The sequence below is a fragment of the Pipistrellus kuhlii genome, unplaced genomic scaffold (assembly GCF_014108245.1).
Source record: "Pipistrellus kuhlii isolate mPipKuh1 unplaced genomic scaffold, mPipKuh1.p scaffold_m20_p_18, whole genome shotgun sequence".
Lineage (NCBI taxonomy): Eukaryota > Metazoa > Chordata > Mammalia > Chiroptera > Vespertilionidae > Pipistrellus > Pipistrellus kuhlii.
In genome coordinates this window covers 10,576,430-10,599,423 of record NW_023425493.1, presented here as the reverse complement: position 1 = coordinate 10,599,423, position 22,994 = coordinate 10,576,430, and the positions used below count along the sequence as shown (strand labels likewise).

Here is a 22,994-nt window from a genome sequence, read left to right as displayed (position 1 = left end):
CAGTCAAGGGCATGTACCCTGGTTGTGAGCACATCCCCAGTAGGGAGTGTGCAGGAGGCAGCTGATAGATGTTTTCTCTCACTGATGCTTCTAACTCTCTATCCCTCTCCCTTCCTCTCTGTAAAAATAATAATAATAATAATAATAATAATAATAATATATTTTAAAAGATGGCAAACTCCAGAATTTAAAAAAAAATTACTAAGAGGAATAATCAGGGGTGAGGGGTGAACTGACCTCATAAGATTCTTGCTGAACAACAGGTCAGGATAATCAGACATCACTTGGGAGATGGAGGGAGATGAGGAACCCAGTCAGATTTCAAGGGTCAGGGGTTTTTGCTACACTGACTTAGCAGGGTTCTTGCTGAAACTGGATTTTACTAGGCTAGAACACAGATGGGCTGAAGGAGAAGGCCTGGCAGCCTGACTAAAGTTTGGTCAAGCAAAGAGTCCTTGTCAGAGGGAGACCACTTACTCACCCCCACCCTCCTGTGGTCCGGCGGGCGGCCCTTCCTCAGGAAACCGCTGTTTCATAGTCCAAGCTCCATGGGATCATCCCAGTGTCCTCGGTTCCCTTCACTGAGGCACCAGAAGCCATGTTTCACACAAAACAAGTTCCTGGGTAGCAGGAATATTAACACTGAAATGGTTCCATGTCTCCCTGGGATTATGGACTACCTAACATTTCACTTAGTGGATCGATGAAAGGGGTGGCAGACATAGAAGGAAAAATCCATCGCATGCAAGCAGTTCAGCACATCCGGCTCCCCGGACCCCACTTTTCCTCCCTCCCTCTGACCTCCTCTGTGCAGCCTATTTTCTCTTTCCTCTCTTGAACCATTAGACTCTTATCACCTTCTCTTCTGACACCCAGTGGTTTTACAAGGTCAGGGGCAGGCAGGCCCTAACTCCAGCCAGCATCATTGTTCCTGTCACAGTCCCCTCTGAGTTAAGAATCTCTTGGGAATCTCCTGATGCCTTTCAGACAGCCAAAAGCACAAAGAACTGTTGCAATCACAACACGGAGCTCTGGAACCATTTTCCTCAAGACTCTCTTGGCTCACCAGGCCAGGTACCAAGCTGAAAGTCCTTGTGGAACGTGTTCCGTGTGTCCATTCCTCCAAGAAGCCTTCATGGTGAATGGGAGAGCCGGGCACAGGCTTGAACATTTTATGAGTTTCTTCTCTATCATTATTCTCTTTTGCTGAGCTCTCCTTATTTATTTATTTATTTATTTATTTATTTATTTATTTATGTATTTATTTATTATTTATTTTATTGATTATGGTATCACATAATTGTCCTCATCCCCCCATTCCCACCCCAAACCCCTCCCCACATATGCCCCCACCCTCCTGTTGTCCATGGTTACCGGTTAGGCTTATATGCATGCACTCAAGTCCTTTGGTTGATCTCTCCCCCTAACCCTCACCCTCCCCTACCTTCCCTCTGAGGTTTGAGAGTCTAATCGCTGCTTCTCTTTCTCTGGGCCCCTTGCCTGCTTAATCATTCACATCATAATAAAATCTCTGTGCCCCAGAGGAACGAGACTAGATTTCTTTTGTTAAAATCTCATTAAAGCCTGCCTCGGCCTGTAATAATTTGTTAATGGATGGCAGTGTTATTTGGCTGCTACTGGGCTTGCTTTCATTTCTCCCCAGGTCTCATCATGGTTGGCTTGTCTCCCAGGCATCTGGGTGCCACTGGAGGGTAAAAGCTGCTCTGGCCACTGCAGACCTAGTACCTGTGAGGAAAGACACGTCTCCCTCCTCTCCTTCCTTCCTCTATTCCCTGTTCAGATTCTTCCTATTCAGCTGAAACATATGGCTCTTCATATAAAGCCGAGCCCAATTCCCAGCTAGTTTCCCCTGCCTGGTGGTTCAAGGTAAGTCTATTTGCCAAGGGTCCCTTTCCATTGTGTCTCCACAAAACCACCAAAGCAAATATTTGGTGTTTTCTGAATGACCATCCAAACAGCCGCAACTAAAGCATTTCCAAAGGCATGTGACAAAGTCTCTGTGGGTGGGAAGGCACTCTGGGAATCACGGGAGGTCATGGAGGTAGAATTGACTTATAAATTGCAGCCTGCAGAGGTGCAGACCATAAAGTGATCTGAGTACTCTGGTTCGGGCTGAATTACAGAAGACTCTAGCGGCCTTAAGCCTAAACAGGCGGGAAGTACTTGTACCCAATACCATGTCTACCAGGCCATGAATTCCCTTTATAAAATATAAAAGGGGGGGGGGGGAAGGAGGAGGAATAGGTTGTGTGTTTTCATTTGCATCACTGCACCTGTCAATCAGTTTTTGCAAACAGGACAGCAGGCTCACCTAGTCATCCCTTACTCTCTACAATAGCTATGGGATAAATTCCTTCTGATGGTTTGATTGGTAAAATGGAGTTCTAGCAATATGACTACCACTACTACTGACAACATCAATAGCTTACGTTTGCCAAGCACTCACTCTCTGCCAGGCACTGGTCTAAAGTCCGGGATCTTCACTTGCATAATTCCTATCCTTTCACAAAACCATAGATCGAAATTATTGTTATTCCCAATTTAACGATGAGGAAACTAAGGGTTGAGCTTCAGAGCCCGGAGCATTCTGACTCCAGAAATGGCTTCTTCACCTATTTAAGTTCTTTACATTAGCTAAGCTAAAGTGTGTTTCTAGTTATACTAGAAATAAAGGGTCACCCCAACCTCATTATCCCAAATGACCATCATGGACCTGAGAATGGGAATGTAGTTGAATTTTCCTGAACTATTGGCCGGCTACATCACAGCTATTCTTCTACCCAAATCTCACGTCAGATCTACCTGCTAGAGAAGGAGGTTCCTTTGAGGAAAGTGACTTAGTTAGGTACACTGGGATCCGTGAGTAGCAGAAGACACAATAAATAAGGCATGGAGGTATAAAGAAGGGTGGGTGGCCAGGCAAGTGGGATGAAGGAGGGGGGTTATTCACCAGAGATAAAGTTGGAGAGACAATAGAGACCCTGGAAGGCTACCTCAAAGACCATCCCAAGAAGCTCCAATTACATGCTGAGGGTTTTAATCAGGAGGATAACATCAGCACGTCTGCCTCGTGGAAACTGTTCTATAGTTGCATCAAAAAAGATGGAGCAGGCCGAAACCGGTTTGGCTCAGTGGATAGAGCATCGGCCTGTGGACTGAAAGGTCCCAGGTTTGATTCCAGTCAAGGGCATGTACATTGGTTGCGGGCACATCCCCATTAGGGGGTGTGCAGGAGGCAGCTGGTCGATGTTTCTCTCTCATCAATGTTCCTAACTCTCTATCCCTCTCTCCCTTCCTCTCTGTAAAAAATCAATAAAATATATTTTTAAAAAAGAAAAAGAAAAAGATGGAGCAGGGACCACTTTTACTACTGAAGCAGTGAAAGGGAGAGACAGAGCAAGCCTGGGGTTGGAGAAAGTGGTAGAGAAGGGAGCGGTCGGGAACAGAGGTGGTGAGAAGGACAAAGATTATGTAGGCAGATTAGGGGGCACAGGGTTGAAAGAAGTTGGCGGGAAGGTTTCCAGGTCTAGGGCTTAAGTGATTGGGTGGATGCTGAAGCCAATAAAAAGAATCAGGTGGGCCCTGCCGGTGTGGTTCAGTGCCACTGAGCATGGACCTATGACCCAAGTTGTCATGTTAACAAGTCAAATGACACGATGTTGAGAGATGGCACGTGTCCACCATTGCCTGGGTGGTCCTCTCTGCAGACCTACAGCCCTTCCCCTCCACGGAGGTAAACTGTCCTACAGAATCTGCATGTAAGGCAGAGTCATTTGTGCTCCCTGAGCCTGTGGGAGTCTTCTCCTTACGAGTTACTGCTTTTGGCGAAATAAACCCAGCTCTTTGGAATACAAATCCTTAGCTCGAGGTTGCCTGAGTGGAAATTTTTAATGAGCAGTCCCCTCAGCTACAGAGTTGGGCGAAATGCTATTCTCTTAATGTGTGTGTTCCCACAGAAGCTAATAAATGGGCATTCCTCTGGTATGTACACGTCCTATTACTCAGCGTGATCCCAGAAGCACTGGCAAAAAAACCCATTAGCTGCACCAGCGAACAGCTGAATTCATTATGTCCGGCTACAAGAGTAATCCCCAGACAGATTCCTGTTGACATAGAGAGAGCACCAGTCGCCAATCTGGGGGGAAGTGGGGTAGGGAGGGGAGGCGATGACAGGGCTGCCGGCAGAGCAGCCAGTATTGCCACGGCCCCTTCCGCGGCCGCTGTGCTGTCCCACTAATCAGAAGTCACCGCTGCTGCTGAGAGGATGATGAATGGCCGATGCATGACACTCCGTTATATTTGAGACAAAGAAAAATGGACACCAGGAAGGAGGGAATCTCTGGGTTTAGGTTGAGAGATGGAAGAATGATGCAGCAGAAGATAAAGGATTTAACCACTCCTGTCATCACTCAGGGAGCAGAAAAGTAGGTCACCAGCATGCAGCCAGTTGCACATGTAATGCTGGCATCCCGGGCTGAATGGGCTCACCGACAGGCATTCCCTAACTTGAGGCTGAATCATCCCCATACCCGTGCCAGCCTGGGCCGGGGAGACTTCCCTGAGAGGAGACACAGCCTAGTCTCCTCATCCATCATTCTGGATAGGCACAATCCCATAGAACAAATCTGGGCAGGGTTCCTGAATTCAAGGAGTGACAGCACCTGTCATCCTCTTGAGAAAGACAGTACCCATCATCCTCTGTGAGATTCTAGCCTTCCATGGAGCCCTCAGGGAGTGGCCTTGCCCTGGGGAGCAGGAAGCGACCCTACAGGCCACCAGACAGGCCCCCTGGCAACCCCTTCTTGGCCTGAAGCCACTTCCATTGTCCTGACAATTGTCAGACTGGTCCATTGTATTCAGAAGAGTTCATTGCCAGAGTGCTCATGCTTCTAAACCCATTGTTTCAACTGGCTCTGTTCCCCATTGGTTCTCAGCAAAATTACTTTCTTCCTCTACTGTCCCCGGCTCCAGGCAAATAGGCTGCTAACTCTTTATCTGAGAAACCTCCTTCATGCAGCTCTTTCTAAAACCAAACACTGCAACCTCATGTAATCTCCCCCTCGTTTGTCCTCTGCTGTCAATGCGTATCCTACTGTCACTTCATTCATTCATTCAACAGGAATCTACTGAGCACCTACAGTCTGTAGACCAGGCACTGTTCTGGGCAGCGAGGACCCAGTCATGAACAGGACAGGTAATGTCCTCATCTCCTCATGCTTCCAGTCTAGCGAGGGAAGATTTTCAGTAAGCGAGTTCTATCTATTGATGCTGAGAAGAAAGTCATAGTTGTACAGCTGAAGAAAGAAAAAATTTAAGCTCTTCAAATTCTTTGATTCAGGCTTGGTTCAAATTATATAACCAGAGGTCACAGAGGTGTTTGACAAGCCTTAGATTAGGGGTGTCGAACTCAATCAGAGAAGGGGCCAAAATCTAAAATCCAGCCTAAATCACGGGCCGAATGGTTTACTGAACAGTCATAAACTGTCATTGTGATGAAAACGCAGCGGAGTGCAGTGATGACAGCGCGGTGCGGGCCACATTGCAAGGCCTGGCGGGACGGATTTGGCCCGCGGGCCTTGTGTTTGACACATGTGCCTTAGATGGATAGAACAGTGCCCTTTTGCTTGTCAAAGTGTTTTCCTGAGGATGCCAACCTCCAAAAATGGTTTTCTGATACCATTTTCTCTCCTTCTCCTCCTCCTCCAACCAGAATCTTTCTTCTTACAAGGCAGCTGTTTAACTAGGTATGAGAGAGAAAGCAATCTTATGGAATGAATTCACACTGATGTGTGAATGAATGACTGGTTCACACATAATCCTCAAAGAGTTTTATGATTGCTTTTTAAAACATATTTTTATTGATTTCAGAGAGGAAGGGAGAGGAAAAGAGAGATAGAAACATCAATGATGAGAGGGAATCATTGATTGCCTGCCTTCTGCACATTGGACTGTGCCCGAAACCCACGCATGTGCCCTTGACTGGAATCCAACCTCGGACCCTCTGGTCTGCAGGCCGACACTCTATCCACTGAGCCAAACCAGTGAGGGCAAGTTTTAGTGTTTGGAAGAAAATTTTTACTAAACCTAAATGATATCTAGATATTTCCATACTCAATATAAACTAGAAAAAAAAAGGTTTTATAGGAAAAGTTTCCAGTAGGTTGTAAGCTGTGGGTTCCTTGGAGGCAGATACCATAACACTTTGGGTACTCAGTCATCTAGCCCAATCAATTGGATACCTAATCAACATGTGTGAATTGACAGGAACAGAAAGAGGGAATAGGAAGGAGAAGGGAGAGAGAGGAAAGGAGAACCAGGGGAATGAAGGGAGAGAAAAGATATGAGGGAGGAAGGGAAGGAGGAGTCAAGGAGAGGAAAGCAAGGAAATCAGTAGGGAGAGAAAGAGAACCAAACACACTCCATCTGATGGCATAGCTTCTGTTTATTTTCCCACTACAGTGAGGAGGGACTTATTCCAATAGAAACGGTGGGAAATGCTGCCCTTTAAGGTGCCAACAAGAGGATGGAGCCAGAAGATGCCAACCCCAAAGGAAAGATATTGATCAGAGCCACACACTTCTATTCTCCAGCACAGTAGAAATGACAGATGACTGCCCACTATCAAGTAGCCTCCCAAGGGGCCTCTGTCCCCGGAAGAATGGGTCCAGGATATCTGATGATCACAGGAGCTCGGGCACTAACTCAGGATTATGAAAATTGATCTCTGTAGATTCAATATGATTAGAGACTGCATACATCTGTTGAAGGCCGCAGTGGGATTTTCCACTCAAACCAAATGCAAACGGGAACTTGAGAGAGAAGTGGAGGTCAGAGGTGGGGAGCCAGGACCACCAATTTTCTTTTGGGTCTCAGGACGGAAGAGGAAAATCTTTTTTAGATGCTAAAGAAGAAGGGTGGAGCAGCAGATCCTGGCTACAGGGAACCAGCGACCAGAAGTCTTGGAATTCGGAGAGAAATGGGTTCAGGTGCTCAGAACGATGGAGTCCTTGAGCAAGGTCGGCCCGAGATCCAAAGGGTATTCATTCTGGCTGAGATATGGAGGGAGCATACTCTTTATCCTCTGGGATTGGCCTGCTTGAGATAAGGATATCAGAAAGAGCTCGGCTCAGCTCGCAGCCAGTGAGATTGGCTGTGTTTAAATGCTTGCTTGCTTCCATCTGTACCAGCAGGGAAACCAGGGTGCCTGGATTTAGTTTCAAACAGAATCTTGACGCTACCACTCACTGGTTTTTATGACTTTGGTCAAGCCCCTTAATCCTTCTAATCCTTCATTTCCTCATCTGTAAAATAGAAAAAACTCCCCCTTTCTCTGCACCATTTAATAAGTGCACTCACGAATGCAATCTTCTTTACTCATTACCACCACCCGACCCGGTAGCCTTGTCTTTTGACAGATGGGAGCAGGAGCCTCAGAGAGATTGCCGCTGTTCCGCGGTCACAGAGCTGGGAAGTGCCGGACTGGAACTGACACTTGGTCTAACTTCAAAGTCCACAGCCTCAAACTGGGTGGCCTGTTTCTCTCTCCCCCCTCCCCCCAAATGTCCTAAAACCACACTGCTGAACAAAAATAAAGGTTTTCCCTGCTTCCTGCTTCCGTTCAAATACAGCTGAGGGAACATGCTCCTTCTCCCATCCTGATACAGTTGTGATTAACCCAGCCATTAGTAACAGGAAAGGCACAAGGCGGGAAGACCACGTTAGAGGCATGTCATGTGGACAGCTTTCCCGGGAAGCTACCACTTGACACTCCCAGGGGTGCGTCAAAGGGGAGACAGACGTGTCCAGTAACGCTGGGATGACTAGAGAAGATCTGGCCCTCAGCCACACCCAAGGTCATTGGCCAGAGTGGGCGTGGCCATTGCAAAGGCACAAAATGTGGGATATTTAAGCCCCTGAACATAGGGGTTCGTTCTCTCATGCTCTTGGGACTCCTTTTCTAAAAGTGTTTTTATTGATTGATTGATTGATTGATTTATTGATTGATTGATTTCAGAGAGAGGAAGGGAGAGAGATAGAAACATCAACGATGAAAGAGGATCATTCGTTGATTGGCTGCCTCCTGCACACCTCTTACTGGGAATCGAGGCTGCAACCTGGGCATGTACCCTGATTGGGAATTGAACCGTGACCTCCAGGGTCAATGGGTTGACACTCAGCCACTGAGCCACACTGGCCCGGCTCTTGGGACTCTTGAGACTTGTGTGACTGGGTTTGTGGGGCTCTCATGCATTGCCCCCGTGGCCCGCGGCCACTCGAACCCCACACACAATGGCCTAATGGACTGTCACTACTCTGATGCTGTGCAGGACCCGGCTCCAACCTGGAAACTCTGGACACTGGTTTGCTTCTAGCCTCATTGAAACCCCAGAGACACTTCCACGGCTGGACAAAGGGACATGGGACATTGGAAACTCAGGGAGGTAATTCCAGAGAAATACTGGTGAAGCTTTCTCCCGTAATGCATCCTTCCGTGTGGGCCTCCGGAAACGCTTGTTCCAGGGGTCCCGCACACCTCTCCCCCTCCCCCCTCCCTCTGATAACAATCCCAGCAAGGTCTTCAAAAGGGAAGCCCTGCCTGGGCGGCTTGGCTCAGTAGTTGAGCATCAACCTGTGAACCGGAGGTCATGGGTTCGATTCCCGATCAGGGCATATGCCTGGCTTTCAGGTTCGATCCCCAGTAGGAGGTGTGCAGGAGGCAGCCAATCTATGATTCTCACACATCATTGATGTTTCTCTCTCCCTCTCACTTCCTCTCTGAAATCAATAAGAATTTATTTATTTATTTTTTAAAGGAAGCCCTCCCCTGTTTATCTTTCAGTTAACAAAAGGCACAGGGGCCTTTCTGGTTTCTCTTTTATCTCAGTGGCATAGGAATGTCCTCCACCTTCAGATTGGGAAACTCAGAGCTCAGCGCCAGGTCTGCAGGGGACAGAATTATTGTAAGGAGCTGCCGTTTGTCAGCTTTCCTCAGGCCCCTCACCAGGGCAAGGGTGTTGCCAAACATGGTCCATGCCTCTGTCCACCCTCAGCGGCTGCAGCCTTGTCATTCAACCGCTCCAGCTTATTAGAGCAACAAATTATCAACATGAGAACTGCAGAGGCATTCAGCTGGAAAAGGCCTCTTTTATGAAGTGACTTCATTGGGAACCGTTTTCCCATCAGCTCAGGGTTAGAGCTTAGCGGGGCAGCCACTGAGAGAGCGTTTGCCCTCTGCCTTCCTGGCTCCTTTTTCTGTTGCCACCTCTTGAAAAAAGGAGATCGAAACCATTTTAGGAAAGACCTTTTCAGGCCTGAGGGTCCGTTTGCAAGGTCTGTTGAGAGTCTCCGGCTGTGATTCTCTGATTTGTAGCCCGATTCTCCAGTGCAAGGACTTTTAAACCTTTTGCTTCTTGCACTTCCCCCTTCTGCTCCTTGCCCCTAGCCAAGACCTCTCGCAGCCCTGGTGGCTGAGAAAACAAAATGAATTTCAAAGGGATCCTTGCTGGACATAACTCTGAAGGACGCTTGGGGTGGAGGATTGGAGAGAGTTTGAAACTAGTTGGGTTTCTGTTTTTCGGATCCTGAGGTTTCTAAAATAGCACTGGAAATCTGCTTATCTTTTCAGAAGCCTGTGCTCCATTCTGGACCAGCTGGATTTTGACATTTTTGTTGCATTCCCATCACGTTTCCAGCACGAATTCTGATCTGTAGAGCTGACACGTGATCCTTCATCATACAGAGGAGCCTCCATTCCCCACGAATCCGGAATAAGCAGGGTGAGCCTCCTAGACACCAATGGGACTGATATCTCTCTCTCTCTCTCTCTCTCTCTCTCTTCTTTCTATTTTCCCAGAAGGAATGTGAAAAGGGTAAGATTCAGGATTAGTGGTTGAATGTACTGAAGAAGAAAAAAATACAACAAACTGGCCCATCAGTGTTGAGTCAATGCTCCATACGTTTCGTGTGGAAAGAATTCATGGAGAAAGTGAGTTTCGAACATGCCTTGAAAACACTTGACAGATTTGTGGCTCCTTTTATGGACATTTAAACTTTTTTTGTCCAAGAAAACCAAATAACCACACATTGTCTCTTCTCGCCTATGAAAATGGCACAGGCATGCAGTCTTTCAGAGGGAAAACTTGTTCATGCTATTGTGAGAAAGCGGTGTCATGATGGCAAGTGGGTAATTCTGTCATCTAGAGTTTCTAAACAACGGAGCTGACCTGAGACCTTTCAAGGGGCTGTGAAGTCAGTTGAGCAGATCATGACCAGCCTTTTGAAAGGAAATAATCAAATAGGAAAGAACAGAAACCACGAGTGCAGGCATGCAGGTGTGCTCTTGCATGCACACAGGATCATAGTGTCAAACTCAAAGGCTAACACGGGCCAAATAAATGAGGCATGTGGCCCGTGGGCCACAAGTTTGACATGGCTGGCGTGAAATGTAGTTCTTACTGAGGCTCATAGAGCTCTAAATGTGGCTTCAAAAGAACAAGGTCCTCAATTTGGTTCTGCTATTGAACCGTTACCTTAAGTAGAGGCCCCTCCTCTAATCTTTTTTTCTGTCAGCACAGGTAAAATGAAGAGCTCTGGTAAAACAGGAAAAATGTGCCCTGGCCAGTGTGGCTCAGCTGGTTGAGCGTCATCCTGTGCACCAAAAGGTCGCCGGTTTGATTCATGGTCAGGGCTCATACCCAGGTTGTGGGTTTGATCCCTGGTGGGGCATGTGAGAGGCAGCCAATCGATGTTTCTCTTTCTCTCTCTCTCTAAAATCAATGATAACCTATTGGAAAAATATAAATTTATTTCTGCCAAAGTATACTCCATCCCAACGTCCGCTGGAAATGGATTGAGGGTTTTCTGAAGCAACTGCGTAACTGCTCCTCCAGTGACATCTATGTGGCTGCCCAAGACTTGACTAAGGTAAGCCTATGGAGCTAGCTAGCACCACTGTCAAAGGAACTTGTTATGGAAGGGATATATTGAGTGATGGTGACATTTTAGAAATGAAACTGTCAAAGACCAAATTCTTAGCACAGTAACTCGCTTGTGGTCTAAGCATCTTCTCTAATGATACTTCATCTCCCTTTAAAAAAAGAAATATCACAAGAAATACCAAGCTGTGTGGATCCTGCCTTGTGCATGTTCCAGTGCAGCTCTGCCCGCCATTTCCGTCCACATGGAATGCTGGGTGCCTCACTGCAGAACCCGAGGTACCCGAGGTTCTCTTCACATGCTTTGTTCTATAAGCTACTACTTTCTCTGCGGCTGAACCAAGGTCTGACTTTTACTGCATCTGAAGAGCAGTCTGTTACGGGATTGCTCTGTGGGTCTGTCTCCGTCTGTGTCAGGACTTCCCGGAGAAGGCACGGCCATCCATTCTCACAGGAATGCACTGCAGAGGACCCGCCGATGTTCAGTAGATCCTACACATATTACACTGCAATGTCCTTGAACCTGGTCCCTGCTAGCATCTGAGATTGGGATGTAATGGAACTTGATTTAAGTTTTGATAATTGATTACAGTACAATCACAGCAATAATTGTAAAGTTTTGTAGTTATTACTTGTATGTCTTTTCATTACCTTGTGAATAATTTGATATGTGCGATTTAATCATGTGTATCGTTAGATTCCCCTTCCAGCAAGACCATCAGTGGGCACCTTCAGGCTCATGATAAATGATGCTGGGATTCAATTTATTACTGGAGAAAAGAAAAGGTGTTATCTACAAAAGAACACAAGTAAACTGTTGGTGTTGTTATATTTGGGAGCTTACACTTAAATGTGTCACATGTGTGGGCTCAAAGTAATTCACTTCTAACCTAAAGGAACCGCTGAAACTTCAGGAAGACCACCGAGACCTGGGGCTGGCAAACTATGGCCTAGGGGGGTCGAGTCCAGTCTACCGCCTGTGCCTGTTGGTCAGGTCTTATTGGAACATGGGCACGTTTTTCTATGGGTTCTTTCATGCCACTGCAGAGTTAAGTAGTTGTGACAGAGACTGATAGTCCACAAAACCTCAAATATCTACTATCTAGCCCTTTACGCAAAATGTTTGATGAGCCCTGATCTAGACAGAATCCTCTGGTTTTATGTGTAAGGGAAGTGAGGCCAGGGAGAAGTGACTCGCCCAGACTCATTAACTGCACAGCTGAGATGAGCCTGGAGGCCTCCCTGTCCTGTCTCTCTGTTTGGATATCCTACTCTGTCTTCGCCAGCCTAAAGCTCTGAAGCTCTAAAGCCCTGAAGCTGTGCCTATATCCCTCTGCTTCTCCAAGGCAGCCTCTGTGCGCCTCTCAGAGCTGATGGGTGACGTCTTGTTTTCCCACGCATGTCCATTTGCAGGTGGAGTGACAGGGTCTCAACCTGAACCTAGACTTCGTTCACCCTGGATCTAGCCTTCCTCGGGCATGTTCGGAGAACCTCGGCCTGGGCCCCCCAGGAAAGAGCTCATCTTCGGGAGCAAAGGGTAGAGTTGCGCAAATCTGGGTCCAGGGGAGAGGAGCAGAGAGACTAGATGGCCCTCCCTCTAGGCACGCATGACACCTGCCTGAGTCCTCGGGAGAAAGGGCTGCAATAGGAAAGAATTAAGTCTAAGTGAGTTGTGCCGAAACCGGTTTGGCTTAGTGGATAGAGCATCAGCCTGTGGACTGAAGGGTCCCGGGTTCGATTCTGGTCAAGGGCATGTGCCTTGGTTGTGGGCACATCCCCAATCGGGGGTGTGCAAGAGGCAGCTGACCAATGTTTCTCTCTCATCGATGTTTCTAACTTTCTATCTCTCTCCCTTCCTCTCTGTAAAAAAATCAATAAAATATATATATATTAAAAAAAAAAAAAAAAAAAGACTAAGTGAGTTGTTCCACAGAAGCTGGCAGGGGTGTGGAGGGCAGTAGACAGTGCAGAGGATTGGTTGCCGTGGTGCTGGTGGCTGGGGCACATGAGAGGTGGAGAGTGGTGGACTCCAGGTGGCTTCACTGGCATATGTGATGTGTGTAACGGAACTCAGACAGCAAGCCAAGGCATGAGGAAAATGATGGATGCTGCCATAGCCCAGAGGACTATTTTATGGACACACTAGAGGCCCAGTGCACAAATTTGTACCCCTAGGGGGTGGGGGATAGTCAGGCCCTGATCAGGCCTGGGCTAGCTGGGGGAGAAGCCATGGGTGATTGGCCAGCCAGCCCTGCCCCCGATCAGGCTGGACTAGCTGGCTGCAGTGGGCATCTTAGAGACTGATCGTTCTGGTCGTTATGGCATTACGGTCTCTGGCTTTTTATATATTTAGATGTGACGTGCTCCTTGGGGTCCCCTAGAACCAGGAGGGAGAATTATGAGGAGGCTAGAGGATTCATAGGAGCAATGGGACCAAACAAGAGAAATGTTATTTTTAAATCTCCAGCTGGTCCAGCGGGAAGCAATAACAGTTACAAGTGCCAATCAATCCTCTCACCTGCCATTGCCAGTTTTAGAATGCCACAGAAGCGAGTTGGAGCTCTTCCCAAGCCATGCCCTCAGAGGTGGACAGTCATGCCTCCCAAGCTCCATTGCTGAGTTCACTAACCCTGGTTCAACAGGGCAGGGCTGTCCTCCCAGCCATTCGACAAACAATCCCCTCACTGTCAGGTACCGCGTGCCTATAAAGACTGTCATTGTAGTTGATGGTGTTGGCACAGCCAACCTACACTTGAGTGGGATTCCAGAGAAATGGCTTTCGGTCTTTGAGGGGGGAAAGCAAAAGAGAACAAATACGTTTTTAACAACTACAATTCCCATTCATAACAGGAAATCCTGGCTTATAAACCTAGGGCTTAAAATAAGCCAGACAGAGAGAGGTAAGTCTATTCATTCCACGTGGGTGGTTATTTCCAAGGAGCATGGAGGAAGATGGGAAAATGGCAAAAGAGGGAGGGAGGAAAGTCGCAGGGGCTGCAGTTTGGATCCCTTAATTTCTGAACACCATTTTCTGGCCTTACTTGTGGTCGTGTACGGTGACTTTATTAATAGGCAAATGGCCTGTGAATCTTATAAAGAGTGAAGTTGTGGGTTAAGAAAAATTATCCGAAGTTTAACATGTACCCTTTAGGGTCATGCCGTTGCATTGTCTAACAAGCCCACCCAAGGATCATGTGATGCTTGCCCTAGGGAGGTGATTTAGTTAGACTTACTAACTAGTAATGGTTAGGGCCAGACTCTATAAAGTTAGGTGTTAAGAAGATTGCTATGTGGCAAATGAATTCTATCAAATAGAAAACATAACCCCCAGTCTGATCTTATTGCCATGGGGGATATCAACAACTTTTATGTAATGTTGCAAACCTACTTCCCACATACTTTCCTTTAATGGTCATATGTAAAAGTCTCTTGTGTTTGCCTTTGATTTGGCGTTGTCCTGCGGTTCTCTCCTTAATGAGGTACATAAATCTTCAACTATGTGACTATCTGAGCATCATGTTTTCAACATTTTATAGAACCTCTCTCCTCCAAAATTCACCATGGGCCTCCCTGCTTATAATTATCCATCGTATTCTGTGCATCCTAACGAGTTGAATTCATCTGGCTTCCATTTCTCAACTGGCAGATTAGACAAAGTCTCTTTATTTTAAAAATGATAGAAGAGCCGGGCTGGCATGGCTCGGTGGTTGAGCACTGTCTTATGAACCAGGTCACAGTTCAATACGCAGTGGTGTGGTGTATGGGAGGCAGCTGATCAATGATTCTCTCTCATCACTGATGTTTCTCTCTCTCTCTCCCTTCCGCTCTAAACATCAATAAAAACATATTTTTAAATGAAAGTTCAGAAAGAGATAAAATTAAAATAAAAAAAATAAAAAATAAAAATTCATTTCTACTTTGAAGTCGATTCACTTTGGCAAGTTGCTCTGTGACCTGTTGGGTCCAGTGTTTACTGGTTACTCCAGGCATTACAGAAAAAGGTCAATGTTCTGTCCTTACATGTCTTACAGACCAAATGGGGACATGAATAATATGCATTTGTTAGTAACAATCATCTGCCTTGAGACACTGCTGCGGTATGCTCAGACCAGTGAGCCACCTTGAGTGAGGCTAATCTCATTTTATTCTGGGATCCAGGGAGGGGCAGGGAAGGGGGGGGGGAGGGGGCAAGAAAGATGAGTGGAGCTGTAACAAGTTTCTGCCTGTCTTGGCTCCCACCCAAACTAATCGGCCTGGAAGACAGATTCCCCCTCCAGCCAGCATCTTGTTCAGCATTTCTGCTCATCACGCTTCTGGCATTGCTTCCTCAGAGGACCGTCCATCATTCCTAAACCATCGCCCGTCTTCTTGATAAATCAGCAGACAGATGCCAGGGATGCAGGACGGAGATACAGAAAATACACCTGATTCCTTCCTCCTTGTTACCTTGGCTTCTCAAATCAGAGAGAATCATCGGGCAGTCTGGTGGTGAACCAGGAGGAGTGTGTGTGTGTGTGTGTGTGTGTGTGTGTGTGTGTGTGTAGTGTTGGGGTGGGAGCTGTTGGAGCAAAAAGATTCCTGGGTCCAGCCAGCATGACTCAGTGGTTGAGTGTCGATCTATGAGCCAGAAGGTCAAGGTTCCATTCCCGGTCAGGGCACGTGCCCAGGTTGCCAGCTTGATCCCCAGTGTGGGGTGTGCAGGAAGCAGTCGATTAATTATTCTCTCTCATCACTCCCTCTCCCTTGCTCTCTGAAATCAATATATCTATCTATATCTATATCTATATCTATATCATCTATATCTATATCTCTATATCTATTTTTATATATCTATATCTCTATATCTATTTTTATATATCTATATATCTATATCTATCTATCTATCTATCTATCTATATATATATATATATAATTTTTATTTATTTATTTTTTTTAAGATTCCTGAGGTGAGTTTGAGGGAAGAAAGCTTCTATATGGGGTGTCCTCTAGCCCCTTTGAATTCTTACAGGCCCATCTTTGAGAAAGATTTTGGAGATGGATGCTGACTTTACAGTCTCTTCAAGGTCAGAAACAGAGGCTCGTGTGTTCAGTGTTAACACAGAGGGAGCGGAGGAAAGAGCGGCTTTGGCACCACATGGTCATTTGGCTAAGGGGCCAAGAATTGGCTGCGGGTGGGGTGGGGAGAAGGTGGAGACAAATCTGTTAAATGATTCCATAAATGAACCCAGCTGGGGTCTCCTGGTCCCTTCAGATCCAGATAAGGTTTGTTTGAAGTGTCGGGATTATTCAAAAGCTAGAGCCCTCTTGCAAATTTCTGTGAATTATGAAGGGAGCCTTGATCTGCTTCAGCTCTGGCTCCAACTTTCTGCCCCTGCTGAGTTGTTGTTCTCTGCCCTACATCTTATGGCTGTTCCTTTCTCTTCACCCTGGTTTTAACTCAAAGATGAAAGGACTGGGCTCCCTTTCTGCAAACTAACCATTCACACATGGAGATGAAGGAAGTGTATACGCAGCAACATAAACTATTTAAAATGGAGCAGTGGGTATTCCTCTCCTTAAACATCCTTTGGCCACTCTGCCTGTTGTCCCCAATCCTCTCACTCTTTTTGCAAAGGCAACATGGTGGACTACTTAGGGGCATGAAAGCTGGCTGATAGCCCTGACTGGGTTTAGCTCAATGGATAGAGGGTTGGTCTGGGACTGAAGGGTCCCAGGTTCGATTCCGGTCAAAGGCATGTACCTTGGTTGTAGCCACATCCCCAGTTGAGGGTGTGCAGGAGGCAGTTGATCAATGTTTCTCTCTCATCAATGTTTCTAACTCTCTCTCTCCCTTCCTTTCTGTAAAAAAAAAATAATAATAATAAATAAATAAATCAATAAAATATATTAAAAAACAAAAAGAGAAAGCTGACTGAGAGAGTTCTTGTCCTGGTCTAATCCTCACCCATTGTGCACCTTAGGTAAGTCACTTCACCTCTCTGTGCCTCATTCTTCTCATCTATAAAATGGAGGTAATAATCCACCTACCTCATAAAGTAGTTGTGAGCATAAAACAAGATATATATATATATATATATATATATATATATATTAATAAAAAAACATTGAAACTCAAATCAAAACCACTAATGACATATCACTTCACATCCACTAGGATGGCTAGAATAAACAATTCAAGTGTTGGTGAGGATGAGGAGAAATCAGAACCCTCAGATCATATCAGAAATGTGAAAATAAGCACAGAGTTACCACGACTCTGCAATTCCATTCCTAGGTATATGCCCCAGAGAAATAAAAACATACATATAAGCTTGTACCTGAATGCTTATAGCAGCACTATTCATAATAGCCAAAAGGTAGAAACAATTCAAATTTCTGTCAACTGATGAATAGATATTCAGCCTCAAAAGAAATGAAGTACTGACAAGCTATAATATAGAAACATCTTGAAAACAGTATAGACCATATACTATATGATTTTTTTTCCATTTCATATGAAACATCCAGAACAAGGAAATCTATAGAAAGTAGATTAGTGATTGCTTAAAGCTAATGGTTGGGGTGTGATACTAAAGGCATTAATAGCTAAAGGAGATGGGGTTTCTTTCTTTCTTTTTCTTTTTTTAAATTGATTTCGGAGAGGAAGGGACACAGGGAGAGACATATACCCTAACCAGGAATTGAACCATGACCTCCTGGTTTATAGGTCAATGCTTAAGCACTGAGCCAAGCTGGCTGGGCTGGGGTTCCTTTCTGAAATAATAAAAATGTTCCAAAATTGACATGGCTTAGGAAGCCTTGGGCTTTTTAGAAAAGAGGACCATGATTCCGCCTGCTAGACAACAGGTTTTTTCCTTCTACCAGCCTTCATCCCTGCCTCTAATGCACACACTCACACACAGAGCGATGTTTCAATCGGTCCTTTGTTGGAAAGTCTGTTCTTTTAGCTCCTGCAGAGGTTCCAGGATACCTTTCCCTTTCTCTCCCCACCTTCAGCCCACCCTGAGGATTTGCCTCTTGTGAACCAGTACATCGGGGCGTTGCTTGGGGTAATAGGATCAGCTTTTCTCTTCGGCCTATCCAAGGAGCTTTTCTTGAGGGCGGGCAGTGGTTTGGAGACTGTAACAATGAATGAGATAGAGTGGGGGCCCCCAGCCTCACAGACAAGTTTAGACAACCAGTGGGAAAGTCTGGAAGCGGGCATGATTCCATTTGGTAATAAACTGAAGATTCCACAGAGAAGACCATGGGAAGGGGGCCTGGAAAGATGAGTGAGGGTTAATATTATAGCTTGGACGTGGCAATGGGGCATTTCAATCAAAGGCAGCAGGATGGCCAAAGATTTCCATCCTCTGGCCCTGCTTCATTTTCTTCCAGGATTTAGCCCCATCTGAAATTACATTTTTGTCCAGCTTCTGTCTATTTTCTGTCTCCCCATTCCAGCTCCTCCATCCTCTCTGAGCGCAGAAGCATGTCTGCCTCACCCATTGCTCAGCACGTATTTGTAGAACGAACAAATCAATGGGCGTGCATGGGAAAGGGAGAGAATTCCTATGATCTCCACAAATATGCATGTGGTTTCATGTCATGCTTAGCAATACTGCTCCCCAAGAAAGACATCATTATCTCTACCTTGCAAATAAGCAAATGGAGGCAAGACAAAGGTCAGCAACTTGCCCATGGTAACACGCTCGGTAAAAGGTAAAGCTGGGATCAAAGCTTTGGCCACAAGGTTCCAAAGTGAGGACTGAACCAAGAAGAGCCTAATCAAGGCCTGAGCGCTGACCAAACTGACCAGACAAGAAAGGGAGAAACCTCCTCAACGATTCATCTCCATCCAAGCTGCCGGTCCTGGTCCTGACACGTGGCCTTGGCCACTAGCTATTTAATGTTGGGAGATGATAATTTTTCTGAGCATCTATTTCTCCTGCAATATAATGATGGATGCTACGTTTAAGTTGTTGTGAGATGATGTAGGTAAAGCACCCAGGATAGTTGTTACAGGCCCATAGTAGGTGTTCAAAAATCTTTCCCCATGACCCCCTGCTGTATTTTGGCCAGGCAAATGCTATTCTCCAGAGGAGGACCAAAGAGGCAAGAGGGTTAGGACATCTGGACCAAGCATAGGTGAAGGAGTGGACAGTCTCATGAAGGAAATGAGCCAACAAGCTAGGCCTGGGACAGGTGGGATGGATAAGAAGCTAGGAACGTCCCCAACAGAGAAAACTTCCGTCTCTGCAAGATCATCTCTGACTCCTCCAGAAGGAAGGTTCAGGTGAGCAACTAGAATTGTAAGTCACTGTGGCCAATTTCTTCTCTGCAGAAAAGGTGTCGCACAGCGTGGTGACGGGGAGCCGGGGGACCATTCAGCTTGGGGCTCATCTGTACAAACTTGGTGGTGTGTCCAAAGGAAGGTATTCAAAGTTATAATTCTGGGTTTGTATTAGAAGTGCCTATTTTAGGAGTGATTTGTGAGTTTAATTATACACCACACCTGCTTGAGACTTTCCATTTCTTAAAACACAGTGTTCGCTGCTCTATAAAAATTGTTTCCTGAAATAAACGCACCATCTGTGGGATCATTTTTATAAGGTATGAACGTATAAATATAAACAGGAGTTATACCACATTCTGCGTTTGCTGTGTGTTGGCTGTGGATCTCTGCAGCTAGGAGCCCAGGACAGCAGTAGCCCAGCACAGCCAGAGGGGAGGGGAAGCGCCTACTACTGTTCTTGTTCACAGCGCCACCTGGTGTTTGCAACTCATAAAATATCAAGCTTCCTCATCCTTAAGAACTGGAATTTGCTGAATAAAATCCCCACAGCTACTTTCTAAAACTTTCTCTCTCCAAAATCTTTTTTATTCACTTGAAAAGAATGTGGCTTATAAGCAAAAATAATCCAAAATGACAGTGGATGTGCCAGGACTTTCTGATGGGTGGAAGTTTTACAAAGTCTCTAACGATCAGAGCTGATGAAAGGAGCCTACGTGAGTACCTCATCCGTCAAAGCAATCAAGCAGAGGCTGAAGACTGCCTGACAGGTGGCACACGGGTCACGTGGCAGGTTGGATCACAAGACCGTTTCCTAATGTTGCTCTGAAATATATACTGGAGAGATGAAAAACAGGTGATCACTGGCTTTCAGGATTCAAGTCTGTTTTCTTGCCACTTCTTTTTCTGCTCCTCTCAGTTTCCATAAAGCCTAGGAGAGGACGCTGGTCCTCCCCAATTTTCATGCATCCAGAACGGGCTGGACATGACAGAGGGGACAGTGCAAAGTCACAGAGGCCTCATCACTCCCTCCCCACTGACCCCAAGTGGCCAGGCATTTACCCTCAAATCCAGTCCTCCTGTTGGTTTCTGCAGAGAAAAGAACAAGCAGTTCTTGGACTTCAGGACTCTGATTCCATGTCTGTCGTCTGTATCGGTGAGGGGCTGCTAACAGCAGAGGCCTGGCCTCCGTGGCTTCCACAGATTAGGGGTTTAGATTTCCCATAAAAGGGCAAAGGGAGGCCGGTAGGACCAGTGTGTTCACTCCAGAATGTGATCAGAGAGCAGGCTCCTGACTTTCTGCTGCACATCTTCTATGCACAGAGTTTAGGAGCCTCGAAGGCAAAAGGGAAGAAGAGGGAAAGGGGTGCTCCTCCGAGCTGGAGAGCTCCCCTGAAGGTCTGCCCAATGGTTAGTGCACTCTTTCCTGGCCACACCTTATTGCAAGGAAAATATGTTAGCTGCATATTGTGCCATTCCAATAAAATCCAGGGTTCTGTGAGGGAAGGAGGAGTTGAACATAGGCAAACTACCTCACTCTCTCTCTCTCCCTTGTCAGCGAAGTGGGCATTCCTCCCTACTTGAGAAAGATGAGGAAGCTGAGAAGCAGCCAGGAGCACCTGCAGGAGGTCGGTGGTGATGTGGGTCTATGCATGTCCACTACATTCCTCTTCCTGAAGTTCAGTGCCAGCTTTGAAAGATAATGAGCACAAAGCAGAAACCAATGGCCATCTGGACCAACACCAGCTGTGAGCCCAGGGCCCTCCCTCCGGGAAGCAGTCAAACTGACAGATGAAGGCGCTGCAGAGGGCAGTGAGGACAAGGGCTGCAGGACACCGGGCTCCGTGTCACTCCCTGGGGTTGGCGAGAGGGAGCCAGCTGTGGCCGTGACTCAGCTGGGAGGACAGATTGGCAGGAAATCAGTGCAGCTTCCAAGCCAGCCAAGCGGCAGGCAAGCGAGGCTCCGGTTCCCACTGGTCACAGCCAGCTGCAGAGGCCCAAGACCCAAGAGCGTGACAGCTGGGCCAGGAGCAGCCCAGGAATGTGGCATCCCTCCTGCTAGGGGGGAGAGGGGGTATCAGGAAGATGAGCAAGCGCAGATGTTTCTCCAGCAAAGGGTGACACCAGGGGCAGGCTCAGATGTCCCTGTGCAGGGGAATAAGCAGACCAGTCAGGACCCCTCTGGAGACTGTGGAGACAGCCAGCCCATTGTTATGAGCACAGCTTGGAGCTGTTGCTTCTCACGCCCTCAGCTCCCACAGGAGTGAAGGACAATGTGGCCAGAGTGTAAGGGAAGCCCTGGGATTACATGGGAACACACGCAACGCGAACAGAGGCCACTCCTTCCCACGGTGAAGAAGGAAAAGTCCTCAGAGACCAGAAACACACGCAAAGCAAACTTGGGAGCGGGAATAGGACTTCAGCTCCAGGAACAGGACAACTCTTATTCGAGCACTCGGTGTAGGAAGAAGAAATCATGTTTAGAAAGAAACACACTTTCTCCTGTCAGCTGAATGGGGGGGGAGGGAGGGGTGTTCACTGGGGAGGGAATGTCTAGGCCCAGAGGAAAGAGGGAACTCTCCTCTCTTTCAGCTTCCAAAAACTACACCCATGATGGTTATCTGTGGAGCCACGCCCGATGCCCTGGCTCTGTCATGAACAGCTGACTGAAGTTTGCTTAGAACTCTATTTAGCTAGGCTAGTGGTCGGCCAACTCATTAGTCACCAGAGCCAAATATCAACAGTACAACGATTGAAATTTCTTTTGAGAGCCAAATTTTTTAAACTTAAACTTCTTCTTACGCCACTTCTCCAAAATAGACTGGCCGAGGCCGTGGTATTTTGTGGAAGAGCCACACTCAAGGGGCCAAAGAGCCACCTGTGGCTCGAGAGCCGTGGTTTGGCAACCACGGAGCTAGGCTTTCAGAAAAGCTTCTTCAACGAGAAGTCTGGGGAAGATGTGGTAATGAAGATTCCTCCTCTAAAGAGAGAGAAATTGAGAGAGACTGGAAGGAGACAGGTGGAGGAGAGGGTGGGCTGGCTGTGAGGTGAAGGCTCGTCCTCCTTGAAGGATGCTCCTTGACAGGCGAGGTCTATGCATTTCCACTACATCCCTCTTCCCGAAGCTCCTGGCACCTCGCAGCCTCCTGCAGGCTGCCCAATGAGGCTGTGCAGATGGTTATAAACAACTTGCAACTCACTCCTTCACCCCAGGCCCATTACATCGCAAGACCCTAGACTCATCCAATCTAAACTCCGCTGTCCGAAGACCTGCTCCTGTGGCCTTGGAGAGGCTGGGCAGAAGGCGGCCAGCAGGCTCCCATACCTCCTGCCTCCCCTGACACCCTCGGCAGCCTGGCTCCTGGCCCACACGGAGGGCACAATCAGCACTGAGCCTTCTGGGGCCTGCCTTGGCCCTCTGGGGTGCGAGGAGTCAGCAGGGACACACTCCCCACCCCACCGGGGCCATCTGCACTCAATTACAAGCCTTTGGAAGCCAGCAGAGGGCTGTTTAGCTGCTGCTGGTTCTCTATGATTAGCTAGCTCTTGCTTTTTGAATACTGCACGTGGTGCAGCCAGCTGTAGGAAGCATTCATGATTCAAAGCTTTTTTCCCTGCAAAAAGAAAAGTGCTAAGCTAGTTATTACTACGGGGAAGAAAGAAGTTTAAAAGTCAACTTTTTCACCGAAACAGGTTTGGCTCAGTGGATAGAGCATCTGCCTGCAGACTGAAAGGTCCTAGGTTCGATTCCGGTCAAGGGCATGTAC

General features: G+C 47.0%; 1 protein-coding gene across 2 annotated transcripts in view; it reads right to left on the bottom strand.

Moving 5' to 3' along the window:
• Positions 1-11,261: 11,261 nt before the first annotated feature.
• The window catches only part of UTP25 (UTP25 small subunit processor component), a 38,019-nt gene continuing 26,286 nt past the window's right edge, over positions 11,262-22,994 (bottom strand). The window contains exons 12-13 of one of the 2 annotated variants that reach the window (XR_004988697.2): positions 11,607-11,748; positions 11,262-11,495 (exon numbers count right to left, since the gene is read on the bottom strand). Coding sequence is in view for 1 of the 2 variants with exons in the window: in XM_036442193.2 (XP_036298086.1) it covers positions 11,489-11,495 (7 nt within the window). In the remaining variant the exon portion in view is untranslated. The remainder of the gene's footprint in view (positions 11,496-11,606; positions 11,749-22,994) is intronic. The other variant, XM_036442193.2, reaches the window with a different exon arrangement.